At 44.0% G+C, this 24,607-nt stretch overlaps 1 protein-coding gene across 1 annotated transcript; it reads left to right on the forward strand.

Moving 5' to 3' along the window:
- The first annotated feature begins 1,645 nt into the window (after positions 1-1,645).
- Positions 1,646-21,403, forward strand: Gabre (gamma-aminobutyric acid type A receptor subunit epsilon). The gene is made up of 9 exons (XM_005338507.5): positions 1,646-1,809; positions 5,749-5,969; positions 6,363-6,430; positions 12,551-12,771; positions 13,491-13,573; positions 14,923-15,060; positions 18,756-18,908; positions 19,053-19,252; positions 19,530-21,403. Exons 1-9 carry the CDS (start codon positions 1,754-1,756, stop codon positions 19,878-19,880), a joined length of 1,491 nt encoding a protein of 496 aa, XP_005338564.2. The 5' UTR covers positions 1,646-1,753; the 3' UTR covers positions 19,881-21,403.
- Positions 21,404-24,607: the final 3,204 nt, after the last annotated feature.

A 24,607-nucleotide genomic window follows, 5' to 3' on the forward strand; every position in this document is an offset into this window, starting at 1 on the left:
AGATGACAGCTCTTTCTTTTTCATAGGCTCAGGAAGTTTTGTGTTTGCCTGTTGACTACTGTATACTATATCTATGTATGGCAAAACCAGCTGCATTATTTGTAGGGCTGAAGGAAAAAGAAAAATACAGGGCCACTCATTCAAACATTATTGAGAAATTCAATATGGCAATATCCAATCATTATAAAAGGCCTGGGGCTCTTCTGTGTGTGGGGAGGTTCCTGTGAAATTGCACCAGTCACATGCCTGTCACGCTGGCTCTGACAGAGAACTAGGAAGTGAATACAAAGAAGCCTAAATGTGTCGTGCAGGAATTTCTCTCTTGTCCCAGACCTGAAGGGAGCCCCAACTCCTGGTAGGCTGGATGGTTATGCAGCATGAGTATATAGACAATTTTTTTGTGTGTGTATATGCATGTGCATGTGTATGTTTGTCACTGAATTACCTCAGTGAGGGAGATCCTTTGTAAATAAACTCACAAAGAAATGCCCAGGAATATCATCAGTTAGAGAGCAGTGTTGTGAAGATGACAGTGTTGTGAAGATGACAAAGCAGAGTGATATGGTGGTGGGGGGCAGTGGAGATGGTGTATTAGATTAGCATGGTACAGCAAAGCCTTTCTGAGGTGGAGCTACCATGCAAACTGGGGTGCACACAGCCCTTTCTAGAGCAACAGGTGAAGCTGCGGCTAGTATGCGGTATCAACTTGCAATGATTTTGTCTTCCATCAGAATCAGTAGGGTCTATGCAGGAAAGATGAAGTGCAAGGATGCTTGAGATTCTTGACATATTCTCTCCAACAGGGGTGCCTCTCTGAGTCAGACTTCTCATAGCATCTGGAGCTAAGTCTCCAGAAAGATTTGACCACAGTGTCTTGGAGAGGCTGTTTCCAAGATCTCTTCACTACAGATAGTCTCTCTGACACATAGCCCACAGTGGTCAATGGACTGAACTATGGGTCACATTGAGTCAATGTCGACGGGGTGAATGTCTCTGCTTAAGTCTCTGTTGGAAGGTACTTTCTGGACCCAAATGCCTTTGAAATTGTTCTGTGGAGTAGCTTAGATCAGAACTTATTGGGAGACTCCTAAATCTGTCTTCTTCCCTGTGTCAAGGAAGGTGATGAGTTGCCCAGCTATCTTTGGTGGCTAATAGATGTGCTCTGAAGAACTGTTGGGTGTGGAGTGAGACCAGGGAAAATCCATGAGGCCAGGGAAGGATGGGGTGCAACAGGTGGTGGATAGGAAGGGCCTGAGGGCTTAGTTGGAGCCTGCGGCGTGCCAGCGGGCTGAAGGGGGTCGCAGAGGAGGCAAAAACCCACCTAGTCTCCCATCTTGCTCATGCCTGGTCCAGCCTGCAGCCGCCATCCTGGCTACAGCCATGGGCCGCCTCCCCCCCCTCCCGCCTGGGCCAGAGCGCCGCCGGCTCGCCTCCTCCTCCCTCCTCCCGCCCCCCCCCCCCGCCCCTGGCTGTCTGGCAGCGCCGCAGTGGTAGCGGTGGGGGGCGGGGGGCCTCTGGCGACAGGGCTCTCTCCTTCTCCCCCGCCCGCGGCTCTCGCTGCGGCAGCGATCACGTCGTCGGTGATTTCCATCGGGGCTGGGGGCGGGCGCAGGGTGGGGAGCGCGGGGTGGGGCTAAACGAGTGGGAGGAGTGAAAGTTGGAGCGCAACAAAACCCTCCACGCCGCTGTCGGTGCGGCCAGACTGCGCGCTGCGACCTCCACACAGGTGGTCGCGCCAGTCCTGACACACACGATGTTGCCGAAAGTTCTTCTGTTCCTCCTGAACATATTCCTGTTCCTCCAGTCGAGGTGAGTCCCCATCCCCGGGACCCAAGAGCCCTCCGCGCCCGACTCCCTGCCCTCGCGAGCCCAGCTGGCTCCCGGGACCCCTGCAACCAGTGTTCCTCCAGCCAGCGCCCGCTTTGTCCGGCCCTCGCACAGACTAGTCGGCCCCCGGCGTCCCCTCGACGCGCGCCGGCCTCCGCTCGATTCCCACTAGGACGGCCGTCCCGGGCTGCTGAGGGGGAACTAGGAAGGAAGATGGTACCCTTGTTCCCTGGCCACTCGGTTTCCAGATTCCCTCCCTCCACTGCACTGTGGCGGCCGGGAAGCGAGTGTTCTTTCCCTCGCGGAATCTTGCGCAGGGAGAGGGGGAAACAGCCCAGCCAGGCCAGGCTTTTCGCCACCTGGGGGAAGGTGGCTTGCGGCCTGCGGGAGCGTAAGTGCGCCGAAAATGTTTGAATGTTGCCTAGTTGTTCTCTTTCGTTCACGGTTTCGCTCGGAGCGTCTACCGAGTATGGGCACGGCGCCAGGCAACTCTGACTTTACTTGCTTCATATCCCGCCACTCCTCTTGGTGCCAGTCCCAGCCATGAGCCTTGGTTCAGGCTGAGGGTTCCCGCCGCAGCTGTCCTCTACGCTCCTCCGCCGCAGCCCCCCCCCTTCCTTCCTCACCCCTAGGCACCCTGCTGGGTCGTGGGCAGATTGGAGCCTGAGGCCAGGAATGTTGCTCTGTGAGGTCTGTGGTTTAGATCCTGGATTTCACTAGTTCCCTCCCCTCTTGAGGTTTCCCCTAAGTCGCCTTCTTCCTTCACACCTTCTCCTGGCCCTGGCCCTGGGACTTTTCTAGAAGCTTGTTTCCAATTTCTGGCTCTTGGGGTGAAACATGACTGCTTCATGTTTTTGAGACGGTTTCCTGCTGGGTGTGAACTGTCACAAGTTCCTGAGTTTCCTGATCTGTAGAGCTTTCTGGAAGTCTCCATGGTGCTGGGCTTGTGTCTTGTTTATGTCTATTGAGAAGAAGGGGATGGCTTCTCTCCCCACCCCAGGTTGCGTTAACTCCTGGGGGAGGGACTCGGATTCCTGCTGGCTCACTGGTGCCCTAGGGTGGGGTTGGCCTCATCAGGGGCTTGGTAAATATTTCTGAATGCGTACTAGGAATTTCCAGTCATCCACATCCCTCTAGATGGGATTTGGACTAGTTGAGACAGCTAACATGGCGACTGGCTGGGGCAAAAGATGGCTGAATGGGGGAGGGCCAAAGGAGGGAAGGGGATAAGAGGAAAACAGCAGAGAGATAGAAACTACCCTTCCAAGGGGGAGGGCTGCAGCAACTGACATGCAGACACTGTCAGCATGGCAACCTGTGATGTCAGGAAAGAGGAGGTGACAGTGGGTTGTGCTGGGCCTTACTGAACCAGAGAACCTTGCTCTGATCCATGAGCAGCCTCATATTAATTCTGTGACTTTGTGCACAGCTCTTCCTCCATCCAAGCCTCAGTTTCTCCATCAGTAAAATGAAAATAAGATCTGATTTAGAAAAAAACATCCAGCACTATTTCTCACTTTCCCCCATCCCCCTCACAACCAGCTTTGGGGTAAGGGGCTTGCAGACATTTGGCTCCATTTTGGAGAGATGTGGATACTTGAAGGAAGAACTCCCATGGAAAATCCCACTAGTCCAGTATAGAGTGTTTTTCAAGTTTTTGTTTTTTCTAGTTGTGAAAGTGAGCTTAATGGTTCATTGGAGAAAGGTATGCATTATCAGGCATCCCTTAACCCCCAAAGATCCCAGTATGACATTGTTTATTTATTTGTTAGTTTGTTGGTTTTAACTGGCAAAAGCTAATTATATGATTGAAGCAACCTCAGGCCCCTCTGATATCATTTTCCTTGCAGATGTAGCCTAGGGGCAGGAGGGTTTTGGTGATCCCACTGCTAGCATTTTTATCTGCCTCTGCACTATTAGACCTGGGGAGTGGGGTTCCTGTTGATAGATTTCAGACATCTGGGAGGATTGCGACATGTTCCCAGCCGTGTTTCCAGCCACGTAGCTTATTTTACAGGGTCTCGGGCTTCCATTTTCCCTCCACCCTCTAAGAGAGAGGGAGGGAGAAAGACAGGGATAGAGAAAGAACACTGACCCTTATCTCTTAAGAGGACTGAGGGGTCAGCCTTCAGGCACCCATGCCCAAGAGAACTGAAAAGCCTCAGGGAAGAAGACATCTTCTGGATATTGCAATTGAAAATGGAAACTGCTTTTCCCAAACCTAGTTCTTTCCTAGTCCACAATAGGAATTAGCCACTTCAGACATAAAAAATAAATGGCACTAGCTTAGCACATCTGTATGCCAGTTAAGCAATTTGGAGAGCTTGAAATACTGCAGAAAAATGCATCTGGCAACACAAGTTGGCAGTCCTTTGGTCTGCAACACAGGGGCCCAAGTCTCCTGTTTTGTTTACCCCTTATTTTGCATAGAAAGTTGCCTGATGCCTTTTTGAAAAAACTCATTTTGGAAGTGTAATATGCAAATACGAAAGCATTGAAATCATCACTGAACAGCTCAGTGGATTTCCACAAAGTAAACATGCTCATGTAACAAGCACATAGATGGTGAAATAGAACATTAGCAGCAACCTCCCATTTGCAGTGTCCCCTCCCTGTAAATCTCCTCCCCCAAAGAAAACACTCTCTTGCTTTCCAACATCCACATTAATTTGGACTGATGGCTTTTTAAAAAGCTTTTAATTATATTTTTCAAAGATACACACAAGTAGAGGGAATTGTAGACTGAAAATTCACATACCCATTATTAGCTTCATCATTGTTGAACTCACAGCCACTTATTTTGTCTGCCCCCCCCACCACCATTTCTGGCTTAGATTACTTTGAAACAAATCTCTGACATATCACTTCATATGTAATTGTTTTAGTCATTAAAAAATCACAAACATAAGAAAAGACTATTATTAAGCCAAACATGTTAAGAATAATTTATGCCTCAACTACACAGTGTTCAAAGCTTTCCTATTGTGACACAAAGAGGATTTTTTTTAATAGCCTGCTTTTAAAAACCAGGATCCAAATAAGATCCATATATTAGCATAGGGGGATTTTAATTTTATTTATTTTTTTATTGAATTAGAACCTATATATATAAAAGTGCTCAAATTAAAAGTGTACAGTTGATGATTTGTCAGAAAATGACCATAGTGGTGTATGGAAAGCCAGGTCAAAAACTGGAATATGACTAGAACCTCTGCATCCCCCTGGGGCCCTTTATTATTTATTACTACCTCTCCGCAAAGTAAGTACTAACCTCACTTCCAACAAAACACCATAGGAGTTTCATACTTTAGAAGATGGCTTTTTAATTTAAAAAATGGTCTTTATTTGCAGTAGTATTGTCATTATTATTGTTGTGCTACTGGCTGTGGCCCTCAGGACAGACTCTTGTTTGGCCATAATTTCCTGGATAACATCTGTTCTTGAGTATTCCTTCCTCCACCTCCTGCCCCCATCACAGTGAGTATTAAAAACCCACAAAACTGCAGAATATTCCCACAATTTTCTGGTCCTCTCTGGGAGAGGCTGTTCCAACTTTTGCAAGCATTCCTCAGTAGCCCTGGCCCTGAGCCTGCTCCTCCCTCCCAGGTGGTCCTGCTCAGACAACCAGGAAACCCAGGCCAGAACTTGTAAAATATGCCCCCCACCTCATTTTACACCAAATTCCCTTTGTTAAAAAACTAAAATATTATAAAACAGAAATAGCATAGAAAGTCCCCAAAGAGAAACAAAATTTAAATTGAATTAACCAGTATAATCTGTTAGTGCCTCATAATTTTCCATTAACAGTTATTAATTAAGCCTTGCATTACAAATATTTCGTTTGCTTCTGTCTCAAGAGTCACCAGCTGCGGCCCCTATGGAGTGGAAGGCAGAGCTTCATTTGTTGTTTGTATATTCTAGGGTTGAAGGACCTCAGACTGCCCTGGAGAATGAAGACTCTACCCGTGATGTTGTCGTCTATGGCCCCCAGCCCCAGCCTCCTAGCAGGAAGCTCCTCTCTGAAGAAACAAAGCCTACTGACTCTGTGATTGGGCGCCCATCTGGCAAACTTCCAGAAGCCTCTCGCATTCTGAACACCATCCTGAGTAACTATGACCACAAACTGCGCCCTGGCATTGGTGGTGAGTAGCAGAACAAATTCTTTTCCTTCTGGAGGAAAGGAGGGTTGTAGGCATAGTAGTGGAGCCTGGGCCTGGAGTGTAGATTAGGGTGCCATGTGCATAGATAGGAACATCTGCTGCTTACCCATCAAGTAAGAAATACTAATTCTAATGTAAGAAGGCCATTGACCTTGATCAAATCTCTTTCCTTCTCTTCACCCTCAGATTTTCCAACCATAAAATGACTGATCTTCAAGGTGTGTGCTCAGCCCTTAACAGTATATGAGCTGGCTCATGGAATGATAAAACAAATAAGAACTAGAATTGGTTCTCTTTCCTAGTTTCTGACCACCCCTCCCCTGCCCGATGCTCCTATTCATCACTTATTGTCTTCTACTTCTGTTTCCCTTATAGAGAAGCCCACTGTGGTCACTGTGGAGGTCTCTGTCAATAGCCTTGGCCCTCTTTCCATCTTGGACATGGTGAGTACTGACCTTTGGTTTTAGTATTTTCTAGCCCAGGGGATGATCTATGGGGCCTGCCACTTGTACTTCCTTACTCTATTTTTCTGTAACAACTCTAAGAGTTTTGTTTATTTGGGGAGGGAGGGGGATATTTTAACTATTTTAACTTGAGAATGAGGTTGGAAAAGGTAAGTCCCTTGCTGCCTGAAGAGGACCTTCAGAACTATGATTACGTCTTCCAGTCTTCTATTCAAAATAAAATAATAAAACACTACAACAGAATGCCTTTTTTTTCTGATCCTTATTTGTATGACTTACATTTGCAGTCACAAGTTCTTGTTCTATACCCATGTCTCTAAATTTGCTCTAGTTCCTTCTCTCCCTCCTTTTCCACTGGTATCATCCTAGTGTCAGTACTGTTGTCACTTACCCTTTATCATCTCCCACCTAAAATATGCAAAGGTATCCACCTACCCCAATCCTCCTGTCAAGCCAGTCTCCCTAATGATGTGCCTCCTGAAGGCCTGACCCTACTTACAGCATGCAGTCCAACCCCTTGGTCCAGCAATCAAGGCCCTCTGTGGCTCTTTTCCTGTTCACCTTCAGAGACTACATGCTCTGATCACGCTAGAAAATATGGACATTCCCAGACCACCTTGCACCTATGATCTGAACCTTTGTCCCAGCAATTTCCAGTTTGAGATGTGGTTGCTCTACTTTCTTACTTGTCAAAAGTCTTCTCCTTGGGCTGGAGGCTCAGTGGTGGAGCACTTGCCTCACACATGTGAGACCATGGGTTTGATCCACAGCACCACATAAAAACAAACAAATAAGAATAAAGATATCGTGTCCATCTACAACTAAAAAACTACTTAACAAAAAACCTTCTCCTTTAGGGTACACCTCAGTTGACATCTTATTTATGGCAACTTCCCTGACTCTCACGATTATTAATTGCTCCCTTCTTATACTACATTCCTCTCTGTATACTCACATTTTTCTAGCTTATACTTAGCTTGATCTTCTCTAATTTCATGGTAATTATTTGCTCTATATCTGCCTTCCTGTCTCTACTATGAACTGTATACCAAGGACTCAGTATATATTAGCTAACCAAAAGAATTATGACAGATGCTCTGCAAAAGCCACTTACATCTGCAGAGCCTGACAATGAGGAAGGCTATAGTAACCAATTCCATCATAAGCATAGGCAAGGGTGTGTACTGTTTTAACATACCCACTAGTAGCCAACAAGCACCATGTGTCTTGAGTTCAGAGCCTTGACTTTGAGATGGGCTTTGAAAATAGACACCCAAAACCTTCATGGAGGATTGAAATGTTTATAAAGGTGAGTGTAAGAATGAGGCTCCCCCTGTGATACTGTGTTTGGCAATTTGGTTCTTAAATCACAGTGTTTTTATGCATTGCTATGTAACAAATTACCCCCAAAACATAGTGTGTTAAAATGACTAATAGTCATTACGTCATAGCTTGCATGTTCTAGGAATTCAGGCATGGCCTGGCTGAGTTTTCTGTTTCAGGGTCTTAACAAGACTGTAGTCAAGGTGTCATTTGGAACTGAGGTCTCAGTTGAAAGACCAGTTGAGGGAGAGTTCACACCCAAGCAAACTCCCGTGGATGATGGATTCAGTTCCTTTCTAGCTATGTTCCAAAAGCTTTCCTCAGTGCTATTTGGGTCTTTCCAATAGTTGCTCACAATATAGCAGCTGATTTCCTTCTGAGCGAGAAAGTATGAGAAAAGGTGCTCAAAATTGAGGCCATAGTGTTTTGTAATCTGACTTTATGAGTGATATCCCACTGTATTCTGTTCATTAGAAGCAAGCCATTAGTTAACAGCCCATAGTCATGTGGTAGGTATTATACAAGAGCATGAACACCAAGAGGTAAATTGTTGGCATTCATCTTGAAGTCTGCCTACAACCCATGGTCATTATGTTCCTATTAGAGCAAGAGCCAGATGTTGAGGTCTTGTGGTCCCACCATTTTAGCCACTCTTAATAGGAAATGGACTTTTGAGGTTATTGGTTGAGGGTGGGGAAAGTGGCTCAGTGTATTTTCTTGTATCAGTCTTTGGCCCCTATCCTTTAGTGTGCCAGTCTAAATACCAGCAAGCTGGCTTATTCTTTCCTTTTTTAAGTTGTCCACCTTCACTCAATGGCTAAATTCTTTGACTAAGTAGAGAGAACATAAACATTGATAAATGGAGCAAATGCTCCTAAGTTGCTTTGTTCTGTTTTCTGAATGAGCGTCTTGTAAAACTGATAGAGTACTGGAAAAATTATGGCTAAAATATTCACAATTTGTTTAAGATATAATTTGGGGAAATCAAAATCTATCATCCACAAGCATTCTTGTGGCAGCAGAGCAGCAGTAGCCCTACTCATAGTTGCTGATTGTCCCATCTCTCTTTGTTCCACACCTGTTAATGCTGCCAGCACCAGCTTTACCTGAGGTGCCAGGAAATGCTGATAACTGGGAAGCTCGGAGGGTACAGTCTAATAGCCCAGCAGTCACCACACTTGATGTGGGACAGAGAACTGGTCCAAAATGGGAACCAACAGCTTGGTTTTCTTTGGCGAGCAAGGTGGTGCTTTAGGCTAGGCCAAGTGCCTTTTGAAACTTACAAACCCTCAAGTGGTATTAAATTTCCCTTAGAATTCTCAGTTCCTACCTAGTTCCAAATCATTCTCGAAAGCTGTGGGAAGTTCCTGTTGTTATATAGTCTACTTTTCCCTGGTGCACTTAATGATTGTCTCTGCCACAGGACTTGCCAGCACTCAAAGCATTCTTTTCTCTGAATCCTCATGATAGTCTGTTTGGCAACCAAAGCTACCATTAAGGATCCCATCTTAATATTTGTGGCAGCTGAGCCTATCAGTAATATTGTGAGTCCCAGTGTTAATTATGCTGTCAGTATAGTTGTTTAAGGGGAGTTTAGCACCCTTTGGTCAATTATGTAAAAAATACAGGGAAAGAAACCTGAGTCCATGCAAGGTGGATTTTAATAAATTGCTTCTGCCAATCTCCTAGCTAAACTTTTCAAAACACCCAGTATGAGTTTAAAAGGCAGTGACCAATCTGGGACTGACTGTTGCTGACACTGTTTCTTGCTGTGGAAATTATTGTAGGTGATTCTAATTAAGCCAATTCTTAAATACTAAATTTCTAGTTTCAGCTGAGCTAAAAGAAATGTACATCTCCAATCTCCCTTGTCAAACTGGGGAAAAAATGGAAACATTAGTTACTGGTTGATGTGTAAAGAACTTAAAATTGGTGTCTTGTTAAATTGAAATTAAATGCTCATTTGAAACACTTTATAGCAGACTATGAGCACAGCATGAGTATGGAGGGGAAGGCTTCCCACCAGTTGTCAAGCAGCTTATGTGGCCTAGCTATGAAGGAGACCTTGCTGGCCAAGTTGGAAGTGCCAGCCACTGGTAATGTGGAAACACTTTGAAGGTCATTTGAAGGCAGGCAGGGTGGGACGGCATGGGACAGGGTCAAGGGCTCCCACATTAATGGAAGCCAGCCTCTGCCACCTCTTTCTGTCTGCTTCCCTGACATACTCCAGAGAGCATTCTCAGTTTTTCCTTCCTTTTCTGGCTTCCACCAATTTGGGCAGCAGGAATTTTCTTGATCTCTTTCCTCAGGGCTCTACTGGCCTCCAGTGTTGTGGATTTCTGGCTGGTATTTATTGTTTGATACATAGGAACTCAAAGAAAGGACATGGAGATTCTGCAGAAGAAAATTGAACTTTGATATTCAAAGGGATTGGGGGAAAGTAAGGGCCATCCTAGGGCAAGGTCATGGTGCTTTCAGTGGCAAAGCCATTGTGCTGCCTTTGGCTGTGTGACTTTGGACAGTTCCCTATCTCTCCAAGCCTGTTTCTCTACCTGTAAAATACACAAGGTAGGCTAGCCCTTAAAGTTCTGCCATGATGTACTTCTGGTACTTGCTGTTCAAGTTGCGTGCAGTTCTGTTGCGATCTGTTTTCTATACCAGGGGTGCAAGTATCTGGCTATTCATACTTTGTCCTATTAAACATCCTTCTTGATGTTTAACAGATACTTTATGGAACCGACAGTATCCGGAGACCAAATAATCATGCATATATCTATGCATATGCACACACGCATTCAAAGGTTACAGGCACTTGTTTGATATGAAACACAAAGCAAAGCAAAAAAAAAAGATTCTCGTTTAAAAAATCATCAGACTATATAGACATTTCTCTTGGGACTCAAAGCACTTCATTTTTTTAATATAATTCAGGGGAATGAAGGATTGAGGTTAATTAACATCTGTGCTTCCCAAATAAAAGCTGACAGGGGAAACTTTGCTGTATACAACCAAAGGTGTGTGTACTTTTAAAATTTTTAAATGGTTTTGAGCTAGGATCATTGATTTTCTGTGGAAATGTGGGTATTTTGAGTGTGTTGATTTGGATGGGGTCACAGCTCCACAGCCCTATGTGTGAGCACGATGAGGTGCTGAGCCCAACCCATGTAATTAAGCTACCAGTGCCTGCCTGTTTCTAGATGAAGTGTGTCTTCCTACACTGTTAGTGATTTGGGAATATTACTTTCTTCTAGGAAATAGAAAACTCCTATAGTCAAACTTTATGCTGCTTTTCCCTGTGCAAACTTAGGAGGATGCCAGAGGGTTCCTCCTATCAATGACATGGGACCTTTGTCTACTGGTAGATGAAGGGTCACAACATCAACTCTGGACACATGGCAATTTGAGTCATTTATAAATTATTTTCAGTCCCCTCCCACCACTTAATAAAGGAGATGGAGGGTAAATATGCAAGGTCACATGAACATTTACTTAAAATTTTGATTAGAAGTGAAAATAGTTCTACAGGAAAAAATAAAGTGGGACTACTTACCACTAGAGATGAACAGGTCTCCTTCTATATTCCCTTGGAACACTTTCTAGGGCACATTCAGTTGTTTGTAATGTCACTAATTGGGGAAAAACTGATTACCCCAACACACATCTCATCCCATAAAGCATGTGCTGATAAAGATCCCAGAATCCAGAACATCAGAGGTAACATAGACCTTTAAATTAGATCACCAAATTTCACTCACACCATTGTTGGATTGATATTGATTTTCTATACACATGAAAACCATTATCTTCCTTAATTCAATGACATTCATTCAATAGTCTTTACTATGATATGACCAGGAGGAAACTCTACATTCCATTTTTATTCAGCTGTATGGTATGGACTGTAGTCATGTTTACCATTCTACTGGGCAACACATTCTTTGCAAATGGCAGAGTCATTCCAGAATATAATGCTTGATCTTGTAAACATGGTGTAAAATGAGCAGTAGTACTGTGGACCAAGTTCTACAAGATACCTATGGACCCTTGAAAGCTTAAGACTATTATTACATTTGGCAAAAAGAGTCACCTATGTAGTCCTTACAGATCTAATATTAAAATAACTGCTTAGGTTGAAGAAGTTGAAAGCTTTTAGTCATGAATGTCTATTCTAAAAAAAAAAAAAAACAACTCAGGAGGACATGATTACAATCTTCAAGTGCCTTCCCTTGATTCAAAGTTGCCTTTCATTTAAGATGTACAGACAACTTAAATCACAGTTCGTTAAACCAAGGAGAAATGCTGCATTACAAATATGTATCAATTATAAGATGTGTCCTAGTTTCCAAAATGTGGGTAAAGGGCATCTTAGCGCCAATGAAATGCCATTTCTGGAGATCTGTTCTTTGGAGCAGGAATAAGAATTGTTCTGTCTGCTCCATTTAAAGGCAAGTCTTTCTGTTGTTCTGCTATGTGTTAACTGCCTCATGATGTGGGGACCTAGATCTCCTTGTTAGGGTGATCAAGCAAGGCATAATTGACCTGGCTGGGATCATTTGAATTGGTACCTTCTGAGTCTTTTCTGGTCATGACATTGGAAGTGTTCCTGGGCAGAGAGGATGGACCTTATTCCACTCCTGCTTCCTAGTCCAGTGCTCTGTATATATCATCACATTGGCTTTAAGATTCCAGGTTAGAGAGTGAAACACAATATACTTGCATGTGGATGTCCTTTGTGTGCTCAGCCCCAAGTATGTGGTTTTCTGTCCTTCCTGCCAGGAATACACCATTGACATCATCTTCCTCCAGACGTGGTATGATGAACGCCTTCGTTATAATGACACCTTTGAGACTCTTGTTCTGAATGGCAATGTGGTGAGCCAGCTGTGGATCCCAGACACCTTTTTTAGGAATTCTAAGAGGACCCAAGAGCATGAGATCACCATGCCCAACCAGATGGTCCGCATCCACAAGGATGGCAAGGTGTTGTACACAATTAGGTATGTCAAGCCTCTGGCATCTCACCTCATGGGATTCACCCTCCCCTTCAAGAAATTTTAGCCAAAGAAACATGGGCAAAGATTTCATCCTGAATGATATTCTGAAGGGCCTATACAGCTTTCCCATACCATGTGCACCACCTCTTCATTTACAGAAATAGACACCAAGGCCTCAAAAACAAAAAGATGTTGCTTAAAGCTACACACCAAGTTTTTTGCAGAGTTGGGACTGGTACCCAGTTATTTGGCTCTTCAACTAGAATGTACCAGTATGACTGCACTGCCTGGACAATTCCATCCCAAGTGGACACTGGATGTAAAGACACGTCCACGGTGGTGGAATTGTCCAGGCGGAGCAGCAACACAGCGATTGAAAAGGTACCTGAGACCAGGCTAGATACTGAAATGCCTGGAAGAAGGTTATTTGTCATGGGTGTTGGGATGGGAAGGTAATACAGAATATGAGAATGTTTCCAGGTTATGGGAACTGATTTGAGCAAGAAATGGAAGTCTGTCTATGTTGGTGCATACACTTTTCTGATGATGGAGCCCAAGTTAGTCAGATACACTCAAGCTATTCTTCCTCTTTTTTTCTCTACTTTGAACTTTTTGTCTTAAATTCTACTGTTGCCAATCAATGGTGGTGGCCCCAAGATCAAAATTATGTGGTTACCTAAGTTCTCAGAGCCTGCCTAATGAGGCTCCTTTCTCCCTTCCAGGATGACCGTTGAGGCGGGATGTTCACTCCAAATGTTCAAATTCCCAATGGATTCTCACTCTTGCCCTCTGTCTTTCTCTAGCTGTGAGTACCTTCTTAGGTTTCTGGGGACCCAGAGATATTTTGGGCCCTTCTTTTTCTCATCTTTGCCCTTTGCATTTTTTTCTGCTTTTGCTTTTCTGCTGAGATGGTGCGAAGGTTGTGCGGGGTCTCCATCCTACATTCCCCATCTTCATCTCCTTTCCTGCCTACAATTCTGTGTTGCTCCACCTGGGCCTTATGTTGTGTTCCTCCTTCTCCCTTGCACCCTCCTAAAGTCCACCATCTGCTTCTGAAGTTTATCTCAAGTATGTCTGCTTCTCTTCACCTTCCATTTTCACTACCTGGGTTTAGGTCTTTGTCACCTTCCACTTGGTCTTTTGCATCATCTTCATGTTAAAATTGAACATGTCAAAACTAAATTGTCTCCTCTGAACCCCTACCTCCAAAACAAATGTGTTGCTTCTGTGTTTTCATCTGTCTCATTAAAGGGCACCATTTCCCACCCAAGTTGTCCAAGCCAACAACACTGATGCTTCCCTCTCCCTAACCTCCTATACCTAATCAATCTGTACACCTATTGGTATTCCCTCCCAAATCGCTATTGATTGCTTCTATTTCTCTGCATCCTGCTATTACAGCTTTGACTCCTGCCTTCATTCATTTTGCTGTGCTTGGATTATTGCACTCACGCCCCTCATAACTGGCCAACTTGCTAACATGCTCTGCTCACATAGGAACCAGAGTGACCTAGTGGAAGTCTTATCTAGGCCAGGTCACTTTTTCAGTTTGAATCATTTCTTAATTCTCATGGACCTTAAAACGACCCTCAAGACTCTTGCTGAACTTGCTCCTCCTACCTCCTCCTGTACAACTCATCCTCTTTAAGCTAGCCTTTCTGAAATTTTGCTATTTTTGCAATAAATTAAGCATTTCACCTTTCTGTGCTGCTCCTCACCCCTCAGCCTCATCCATGTAGATAATGTTTTCTTGCCTTTCAAGACTTAACAGAATGTTACCTGTTCTATGACATCTTTTCTGAGTGTGTACCAAAGTGATCTTTCCCAACTTTGTTTTCTCCCTGCTCCATGAGGAGAGGTTTTCCAAAGCAGTTCAAAAATCACAGCTGTTTTACTCAGTGAAATGTGAACACTTGAGCAGGGTTCATGCCTTGTTCATCTCTGTATTTGCAGCCCAGGGCTTGGTTCTAAGGAATGCTCGTTAAATGTACTTATCGAATGGACCTCACCAACCAGGTAAGAGAGGCAAATTCCAAGAGCTGGTGAGGCCAGAGTCAGGACTCTGAGGCATTAATCAGGCTAACTCCATACTGGTGGGGTGCTCTGCTGGGTTTCCCAGTCTGATGTGAACCTCCTTCCCATGTTGCTTTCCAGTTTCCTATCCTAGAAGTGATATGATCTACAAGTGGGACAATTTCAAGCTTGAAATCAATGAAAAGAACTCCTGGAAGCTCTTCCAGTTTGATTTTACAGGAGTGAGCAACAAAACTGAAACTATCTCAACCTCAGCTGGTAAGTGTTTCATGGGAGCCAGGGCTAGGCAGAGGCCCAGGAGAGTGGTAGGTCTGACTGGAGAATGCTGTCTGTACAAATGTTGTTGTAACATCCTGTGGAAATACCGCGGAGAACATGGCTCCTGTCTTGAAAATGCTAAGCACTTACAACTGTTTGCAGAGGAAACTGAGACTTTGTCAGTATGTCTCAGTCTCATCTGCAAAGAAGTAAGTGCTTTGCCAAGTCCCCTGAGACTTTAGGTAAGTAAAGTTTTGTTGTTCTCACAATTTGCAATTAGTTTTGTCATGCAGACTTCTCAGTTTCAAGGGTTTTGTTGAAACACTGACCTCCTTGGATGACTTTGGGGAATGGTACTCATGTGAGTTCTTCATATCCAGAACCAGTCTGAGCTGATTGAATGGGAAGCAGGGTCTGCCCTAATGGGAGCTAGAGGCTAGAGGTCTAATGACATCTAGACAAAAGATGGGGTAGTCTGGAGGGAGTTACAGCAACTACAATGGCTGCTACACTGACTTTAGTCTTAAAGGAGCAGCTATGGAAAATGCAATTTGCTGTTAAAGGCTTCATGGCAGATTCACCGTAGACTTGTAAATCATTGGTTTTCTGATCTTTCCACTAAGAAGGAAGAAAGGGGAGGGTTCTGGGTCTCCTAACTTTCAGCTCCCAATTAGGTGTGGGCATCTTTGCTTGTGTTCCTAGGTGATTTGAATGAGGAGCCAAGGGACCTCCCCAGGGTAGCTCCCAGAGCATTCCTGGAAACCCTCTTCACACGTACTGACCAAGTTCAGGGCATGGGGGCACTGCCCTCATCGTTTCCAGAATGTTGATGGAGCAAGTCACCAACCAGCCATTTGTCATGGGAAGCATTTTGTGTTGCTTCCTTGTGGCTAGACAGAACACTTTCTCTTGCTTCACTGAGTTGGTCACTGCGTGAAGGACAGCTCATGCTCATTTGGCTGGAGCTTTGCTTGCACAGTACTAGGCAGGTGCCGAGGGCTGCCTTACTTTCCTTTTTCCTGGGGCTCCTGGGGAAGCAATTTTACTGTCTTCAACTTGAGATCCCTGCTCTTGTGCCAGCTAACCATGGGCCTGCCTCTTAGCTTTCTGCATCTCAGTTTCTCCAGGTAGGAGGAGACCCATCATCAGAAGTGGCAGAGAAAACAAGGCCCAGGGGCTTTCAAGTCACTAGTGGTTCCGTTTAGTAGATGGTTGTACATTGTTTCAAAATGGTGCCCTAGTGACTACAAAGCCCCAGAGCCAGGATCATCACCAAAGCAATAACAGTAGGTAAGCACCAGCTCTCCTTGGGAGGAGAGGACGGTTCTTGGGAAGAAAAGTAGAGGTCTTCTTTCTTTTCTGCTGAAGATTGTTCTTGATCCACAGTTTCTCCAGTGTCAGAGTTATCTTTGGAATTGGTCTCAAACTCTTCTGGTTAGCCCTTAGGGAAGTTCTCTCTGTCTGCAGCAGATTTCTGTGCTCATCTCCTCAGGGTTCAGAACACAGTGATAGCATGCTACTCAGGCCATCTTGGGCCTTGAGCCAGAGAATTTCTACTTCAGGAGGGTCTCAAAACCTCGTGAGTAAATCATCCTCTACTGATGGTTGTTGAGCCTCTACTGGAATCTTTTAGTGATCAGAAGGAGTTCAGTATCTTCTAAGGAGGTTTCTTCCTTTTTTACATAGCTCTGCCCATTGGAAACCCTCCATGTTCATCTGAAATTGTAATCTCTGGAACTTCTGTCAGACCTAGTTCTTTCCCACTAGAACCATCTGACTTACATTAAGTCCAGGTACTATTTAAGAGGTCAATATTAAAAGACCAGTAATATCATTGCAGCCCTGTATCATATTTTATTGTAGTCTGTATAGCCCTCATTTCTTTTTTTCCCTTTTTCTTCAAAGCTTTGGGTTGACACAGTCTTTTTAATTGTGTCTCTATGATAGCAGGTTTAGAGAGCAGAAAGCATCTTTAATTTTGTTTTGCTTTGGGTCTTCAACTCCAAATATCTTTCCTCACTTACCTACATTTCTGTGTTTCTTGTGAAGTAGACAGTGTATGTTGGTATCCTTCTCTTGACCTCCAAAATGAAAATGCCATCTCTTGATAAGTAGAGAAAGTTCTCTTCTGACCATAGTAAATTATAAAGTAGACAAGTGCAATAGAATGACAAATCTCCTTTGCAATCAACATATATAAACTCAACTATTTTTCAGGGGGCAGAGTTGTAGCCAATTAGAGGAGTCTTAAATTGTAATCAAGACCCCAGGGCAAGAGAATGAGGAATTTGATCAATACATACTTGCCAGTAGGCAAGTGTTAGATGGTCCCTCATGCCATTCTGGAGTTCTAACCCCAAAGCTACTACTCTGGAAACAGGTCTTCCACTGACCCCAGGCCACTTCCTTGCATTTTTCCAGAGAATCTGAGAAGTCTTGCTTCTTGAGTATCAGTGTTGCCAAGGTGAGTAGGGAAGAAAGGTTGCTCTCATACAGCTCCAACTCACCCATACCTTCTGGGTAGGGGACCTCCCTTTAATGGACAGGCTGATGTTCTGGTCTGCTTTCCAATTCTGTTGCCTGGCAGTAGCAAGGATCACTGAGCATCCACTGGCTGTTTCAGGCTTGGATGGGTAGGGGCTAAGCTGCAGGGCCCACATGAGTCCTGCCTTGGAGGAATTTAAAAGCCTACTTAATTCAAGGACAAGGAGGAATTCTATAGCATAAAGGAGGAATTCTATAGCCTCACTGAGGTGGGAGTTTGAAGATCAGCTTCACAAAGGAGCCAAGATTAGAGCTATTACAAATCCAGTGGGATGTTGAGAATGAAAAGTGATGTTCTGGGCTCAGAGAAAAACCCAACAAGTTGTGGAGTCATGATAGCCTTCAGAATGTTTGGGACAGTTGTTTCAAAGCATAAGGTAGCACGAAGAGTGCAGCAGAAAATGATCACTGGAGATGTAGTTTCTCATCTGGTTCTATAGGAGCCATTGTTGTCAGAGGTGAGAGCAACAGCAGGATCCAATACCCAAGTGAATGTGACAACCTCAGTTCATCTTGTAGATGTGTCCTCTGCAGACATGATATCAAAAGGGCTGACAGTGGGCTTCTAATGTCAGCTGAAAGAGTGTAGTCTTAATTCTGTAGCTCATGGAATAGAGTGCTACCAGAAGTTTGGGAGGAAGGAGAGCACTTGCTTTTGGCCACCAGTAGAGCAGCAAATGTGCATTCTGTGCTTTTGCCAAAAGTATTCTGCCCTTTCTCCTTTACAGTACACTATCCTCAGCACGTCTCTTGAGAAAATATGTTATGAGGGCCATCAGTCTAGGTGTCATGCTGTGGTACTATAGACTACACATGGGTATACTCACTCAGTGGGAATGAATGCCTCAGCCAGCCATCTGGACATCAGCTCCTTGGCCCTGATATGAAGAGGACTGATTTTTTCCCTTTCATACACCCTGGAAAGACAGATTTGGGGAGTGGGACAGTGGACTAACAAGTAGTTAATATTCTTGCTTTAACTTAGTTCTCAATTGATCATGGGTATTGCACTAAGTCTGCCCTCTGGTCCTATGTGTGTTTGTCCTAGGACAGTGGCAGGGAATCCCATAAGGATAATGGGAACTTTAATGTGCATATCTTACTGTACATCACATCAATTCTGTAATAAAAATTTTTTTTATGTCTTTTAGGCGAATTCATGGTCATGATGTTCTTCTTTAATGTGAGCAGGCGTTTTTCTTTTGTTGCCTTTCATAACTACGTCCCTTCTTCTGTGACCACAATGCTTTCCTGGGTTTCCTTTTGGATCAAGAAGGAGTCTGCCCCAGCCAGGACCTCTTTAGGTAAGAGAGTAAGGTGGGCATAAGCATAGGCATGTAGTTGTGACTAACCTTGATCAGCACAAAGAATTGCCTTCTTGTGGTGTCCTTTATGTGTGTAATAAATGGGTCAGGAGCTTAGCCTCTGTTTATTCCTTGCTCTTGCAGGCATCACCTCTGTGCTTACCATGACCACCCTAGGCACCTTTTCTCGTAAGAACTTCCCACGTGTCTCCTATATCACAGCCTTGGATTTCTATATTGCAATCTGCTTCATCTTCTGCTTCTGTGCTCTGGTGGAGTTTGCTGCGCTCAATTTCCTGACCTACAACCAGAAGAAAGCCCATGCTTCTCCGAAACTCCGCCACGTATGACCTGGGTATGGCAGTGGTGGCAAGGCTTTGGAGTGTGGAATCGTAGCAGCAAGGGCACTAGGGTTACGACACATGGGTGGCCAGCTTCCCAGGTGATGGGGATTATGGGGGTGGTGAGGGAAATCAAGCCACTAATGTGATATTGGGTGTCCTGGGAGGCCAAGAAACAAGAGTGCCAAGGAAAGAGTTTCCATCAAATCCTTTGGCAGTTCTTCTTAAGCTTGACATGCATTCCCTTAACTGTCATCTACATCCCCCTCGTCCATTTCAGCCTCCTTTCGGTAGCCGTGCCCATGCCCGTCAGCAGCAGGAAGCATCTGTATGTGAGATTGTCACCTCTGAAGGAAATGATGGAGAAGAACACCTGTCTAGCTCAGCCCAGCGGCCCCCCAGCCCAGGTATCCCCCAGGGTCCCCGCAACATGTGCATCAGGTGCTGTGATGAGTGCAACAAGGGTTTCAAGAAGTATTTCTGCATGATCCCCAATTGTGAGGGCAGTACCTGGCAGCAGGGCTGCCTCTGCATCCACATCTACCGCCTGGATGACTATTCTCGAGTTCTTTTCCCAGTCTCCTTCTTCTTCTTCAACGTGCTCTACTGGCTTGTTTGCCTTAACCTGTAGGTGCCAGCTGGTACCCTGTGGGGCAGCCTCCCCATTTCTCCAGGAGGTCCCAAGCCCCTTGCCAAGGGAGATAAAAGACAGTAGCAGCAGCAGTAGGAGCACCTCTCTCTTTTCTTCCCTGTTCCCCAAATATAAGCCTGTGGACAGTTTGTCTTTGCTGGCCTCTTCACACTGGCCCCTTTTAGGTAATCTAGCCCACATCTCTGGTTTTCAAGGAGCATTCATGATGCTCAGTCTTAAAAATCATAGGTTCTCAGTAATCAGCTCCCTAAAACCATGCCCATGTATGAGCAGATTAGCTCTCTCCCAACTGTGCTGACAACCATTGCCTTTTTCCAGAAACCCATTATTGCCTTTGTGGCACCTTTGGCCTCTGCCTCAAAGTGCACAGACAAGCTGCTCACCTATTCCTGACAATTCTTAAAGATGCTGAGCAGCAGTACATCAGGAGGAGGGGATGCCCAATCTTAAAACAGATTATTATGTTCTTGTTTTAATCTCTCTACCCACCCTTCCTGTGCAGATAGACACTGGAATTAACTCTTTAGGAGGAGGGAAGACAGCAAGTGGGCCTGTTTTGTGACAGTATCCCTTTCTCTGCTGCTGTGACACCTCCCTCTCCCCCCAGCCTCCATATGCACTACCAATCCAATGCCCTTCATCCAGTGGGTATCTATTTTTGTGTGTGATAATAGTAATTAATTCCCTGCTTTTATGCCACCTTCCTCCTCCTACTTTGACCCTTGTGACTCTTTCTGTAACTTCCCCAGTGACTTTCCCAGCCCTGATCCAGGTGCTAGGCCTTGGTGACTTCCTGGGGCCAAGAAAGTAAGGAAGCTCTTTTTTGAAGCAGCAGCAGCAGGTGCCCATCTCAGGCACAGTTTACAAGTTTGACTGTTTCCTTGGTCCCTGGACCCATGAGCCAGTCCACTTTTATCCCTGGGGCACTCACACAATCACAATCAATTGAATTCCCTTAAATTTTATGGCACTTTACCTTGACAAAGCACTTTTGACAAATTATTTTTGACAAATCATTTCTATTTAGAACCTCATTTATAGCCAGCCCTGTGACATCTTTAGGGCAGGATTCTTATCCCCCCTTTGCAGATGGGAACCCTGAGGCACAGATTTCTGTGGGACTGTGGATCTCACTGGAAGCTACTCAGGATCCCACTGTCACCTTTTAGATCACTTGACAGGGCTAGGCAGCTCTGTTTACCATGATTCAATTCTATCACCTCTGCTAGCACCCCAGTGGCAGGGTCCAAAATGGCAGGATCCCTTCAGCATTGGCCTGCTCAATTCTTGGGCCTGAGGTGCTCAGACTGCCCCCCAAGATCGAACTTCTCCTGGCTCTAGTCACCCAGTGAGATGAATTTGGACATGCCCCACTGCTTGTATATGCTGAATGAAATCTGTGTCTGTATTTTATGGGGGGTGGGTAGGGTAGGGGATCCATCTGCTTTTTGTCATCATCATCTGAAAAGGGGAAATATATAAATAAACATATCAGCAAAGCATTCAAGGTGTGGTTGGTTTCTTTGGTGTCCAAGTTTGTTCTCAGCTCAGGTTTTAAAGTCCATGACCCAAACTTTTATCTGTTCCCCTGTCTTAGCCATAAATCCCTGACCTGCCCAACTACCCTTTCCTCAGTAACTAGTGGGATACAAAAGAAAGAGCACCTTTACAGATTCCCTGACTTATACCTATGCCTCTGTTCTGTCCTGTTCCTTTTGCTTTACCCATCACTATAGTCTATAACTTGGGCTGGAAGGTTGCTAGGTACCATGAGGCTCAGACTACCCCCTACACCAGTAAAAATGGAGATGCTGTATCACAAATATAAGGACATTTGTCTCCAGTAATACCACCAGTCAATAGTGGAATAGGATCTGATTCCAGAAATCCTAACATTCTGGCTTGGTGTTCTAGTTAATTCACCTTTCAAAAGGAGACTCTAAAAAGAATGTTGGGAAGGTTTGGCTCTGGCATCCTGTGACACTTCAAACTCTAAGGAAACTCAAATGATAACAGGCACCAAAGAGGAGACCAAAATGGTATCTGAACAGCTGTCATAAAGTTCTTGGAATGATGCTCAACCACTTTCTGTATAAAAAAATCCACATCTTTACTAGTGTATTCTGATATATTACCCCTCAACAAATGACAACAATTTTGGAACAAGGGGAATAGTTAACTCACTTTTATTTACATTAGGAAGATGAAGGAGAAAAATGATAGCCTGGTTATTTTTTTTCATTATTTAGAGAATACTTTATTAGTTTCTGTAATCAAACCCACATAGATAAGACCCTACATATTTAATACAGTGCATTACCCCTGTACAAATGGAAAAAAAATTAAGTTTAACGTTTCTAGACCAATATGATAGCCTGGTTCTTGAACAATGCATACAAATTCATGAGCACTCATATTTAAGTTCATTTTAAAAAACAAATAGTGTAACCCAGATTCTTTAAACACTGCAATAAAGCTTAGAAATACAAAAAAACCCTATAATTTTGAAATCTTAAAAAGCTCACATAATCAATTCTTTAAAAATGAGGAAATCAAAACCATAATTTGGTACAGATCTACAAAATAAAATTAATGAAGAAAACACTACTACTAAAACATGTGGGATGCAGCCAATATTGCACTTACAGAAAAATTCATAATTTAAACATTTCAATACAGTTGAAGACAAATGAGTTAAGCACTGAAAACTAGAAATTAGAAAAATTATAAAAACGTTCCAGTTGTACTTTAGAAATGTTTGAGGAAAAGGATAATTTTAACATAAACAACATATTGAGAATTGGTTAAGCATTTGAAAATCTGTGTCACTAGTTCTCTTCACGTCCAATGTACAGATGAATCAAAGAATTAAAAGCCTTTTGGGAAACTCAAAAGTTACTCTAGAATAATATGGGTCAATATGTTCATATTCTTGGGATGGGAAAAGTTTTCCCAAGTATGTCATAAAACATAAGTAACTAAAAGGAAAGATTGGAAATTGTGTCCATACTAAGAAATTATAACAAAAGTCCAAAAATATATAGCAAAACAACATAACATCAGTTTTGGGGAGGAAAACAGTCTCAGATTAAGATGAAGGAAGTTGATAGGGAAGTGTGATCAGCACCTTTGGGGGAAGTGTAGGAAGCAGTCAGGTGGAGGAAAAATTGGGCCACTGGACACATGGTAACACAGGAGTCATAGGGCTGGTTCTTCCAAATGGTCACATATCAGGGCAAGGGGATAGGCCCATAAACCCCTTATTTGGCTATGTGCATGAACTTGGAAGGGATGTGAAATAGGGTATGACTGAGAGAGACTCAGTTGGGGACTGTATGCCTCTGACAATCTCAGCAGCTGGAGAAACAAGCTGTGGTGAAGAGGGAAAAGTATCATGGTATACCACAGCATCCACTGTAGTTCAGCCTCACCTTGCTCAGGCTCAAGTGCTTCACAGAAACAAATTCCAGGGCAGCTTTCCCATGCCTATGTTATGATATATAAGACTAGTGAAACAGCACACACCTCCCACTGGGGCTGGTCTTGAAACCCGTGTTGGTCAGCTCTTCACCATCATGACAAAATACCTGAAAAACAACTTAAAGGAGTAATATTTATTTTGCCTCATGATTTCAGAGGTTTCGGTCTATGGTCATTTGGCTCCATTGCCTTGGGTCTGAGTCAAGGCAGAATATCATGGCAGCAAGAACGTGGTGGAGGGGAGTGCTCACCTCACAGAAGCCAAGAAACAAAGCAAGGAGGGGAGGAAGGAGGGAGGGAAAGAAGGAGAAATAGAAAGGGGCCAGGGACAAGATATATACACTTCCAGGACATGCCTCCAGGTGACCTACTTCCTCCAAATAGGCCTCATTACCTACATTTTCCAACACCTTTTAGAAAAATAGTCCATTCAATTACCCAATCACTTACCCAAAGCCCTACCTCTGGGTATTGCTGAATTAGGAACCAAGCCCTCAATATATGAGCATTTGGGGAACACCCATATCCAAATGATAACAAGAACTTAACTGGCATGCATCATTGTTATTCTCCACTGCTCATTGTAAATTTTCTCTCATCACCTATTATCCACTAATCTGAATGACTTACTTGGTGGACTGACTGAAACCTTTATTCTAGAAGGGTCTGAGCCTCTAGACAACATGTCCTTCCTTCTCAAGCTGTGGCTGGTTGATTTTTTTGTCATATCCAAAGTCTATTTAATTGAACACCAACAAATTCTTGCTTCCCTTGTTGTATAGCCTTCCTGAGGAATAAGACCAACTGTTTCTGTCAGGATGGTGATTTGTTTTCTTTTGACTGGTACAACACTATAAGAAAGCAGTCAAGGATAAAAATTTGTTGAGACTCTTATGTTGTCCCCTGGTAAAGGTACTTACAGTCTGGGGGCTAAGAGATCTAAAACTGTGGAACCCAGAATTATTATAATGGGAAGCATAAATTTTCTAAGTGGGTCACCAAGAGTTATATAAGCAAAGAAACTCCTCCTTGTACTCTTTTGTTTCTAGACCTATGTATTCTACCTTATATGACCATTCATTGAGGGTGCATAATGCTTTCTGGTGGTGGTATTCTACCCTCTCAGACTATCATCTCCAAGCTGGTACCTCAGCTGTGCCTCCATCATTCTGTCTAGCTAACAGTTTCTGTTTGGTGTGTTAATAATAAAACCCCAGGTCCATGTC

Source organism: Ictidomys tridecemlineatus, chromosome X, assembly GCF_052094955.1.
Source record: "Ictidomys tridecemlineatus isolate mIctTri1 chromosome X, mIctTri1.hap1, whole genome shotgun sequence".
Lineage (NCBI taxonomy): Eukaryota > Metazoa > Chordata > Mammalia > Rodentia > Sciuridae > Ictidomys > Ictidomys tridecemlineatus.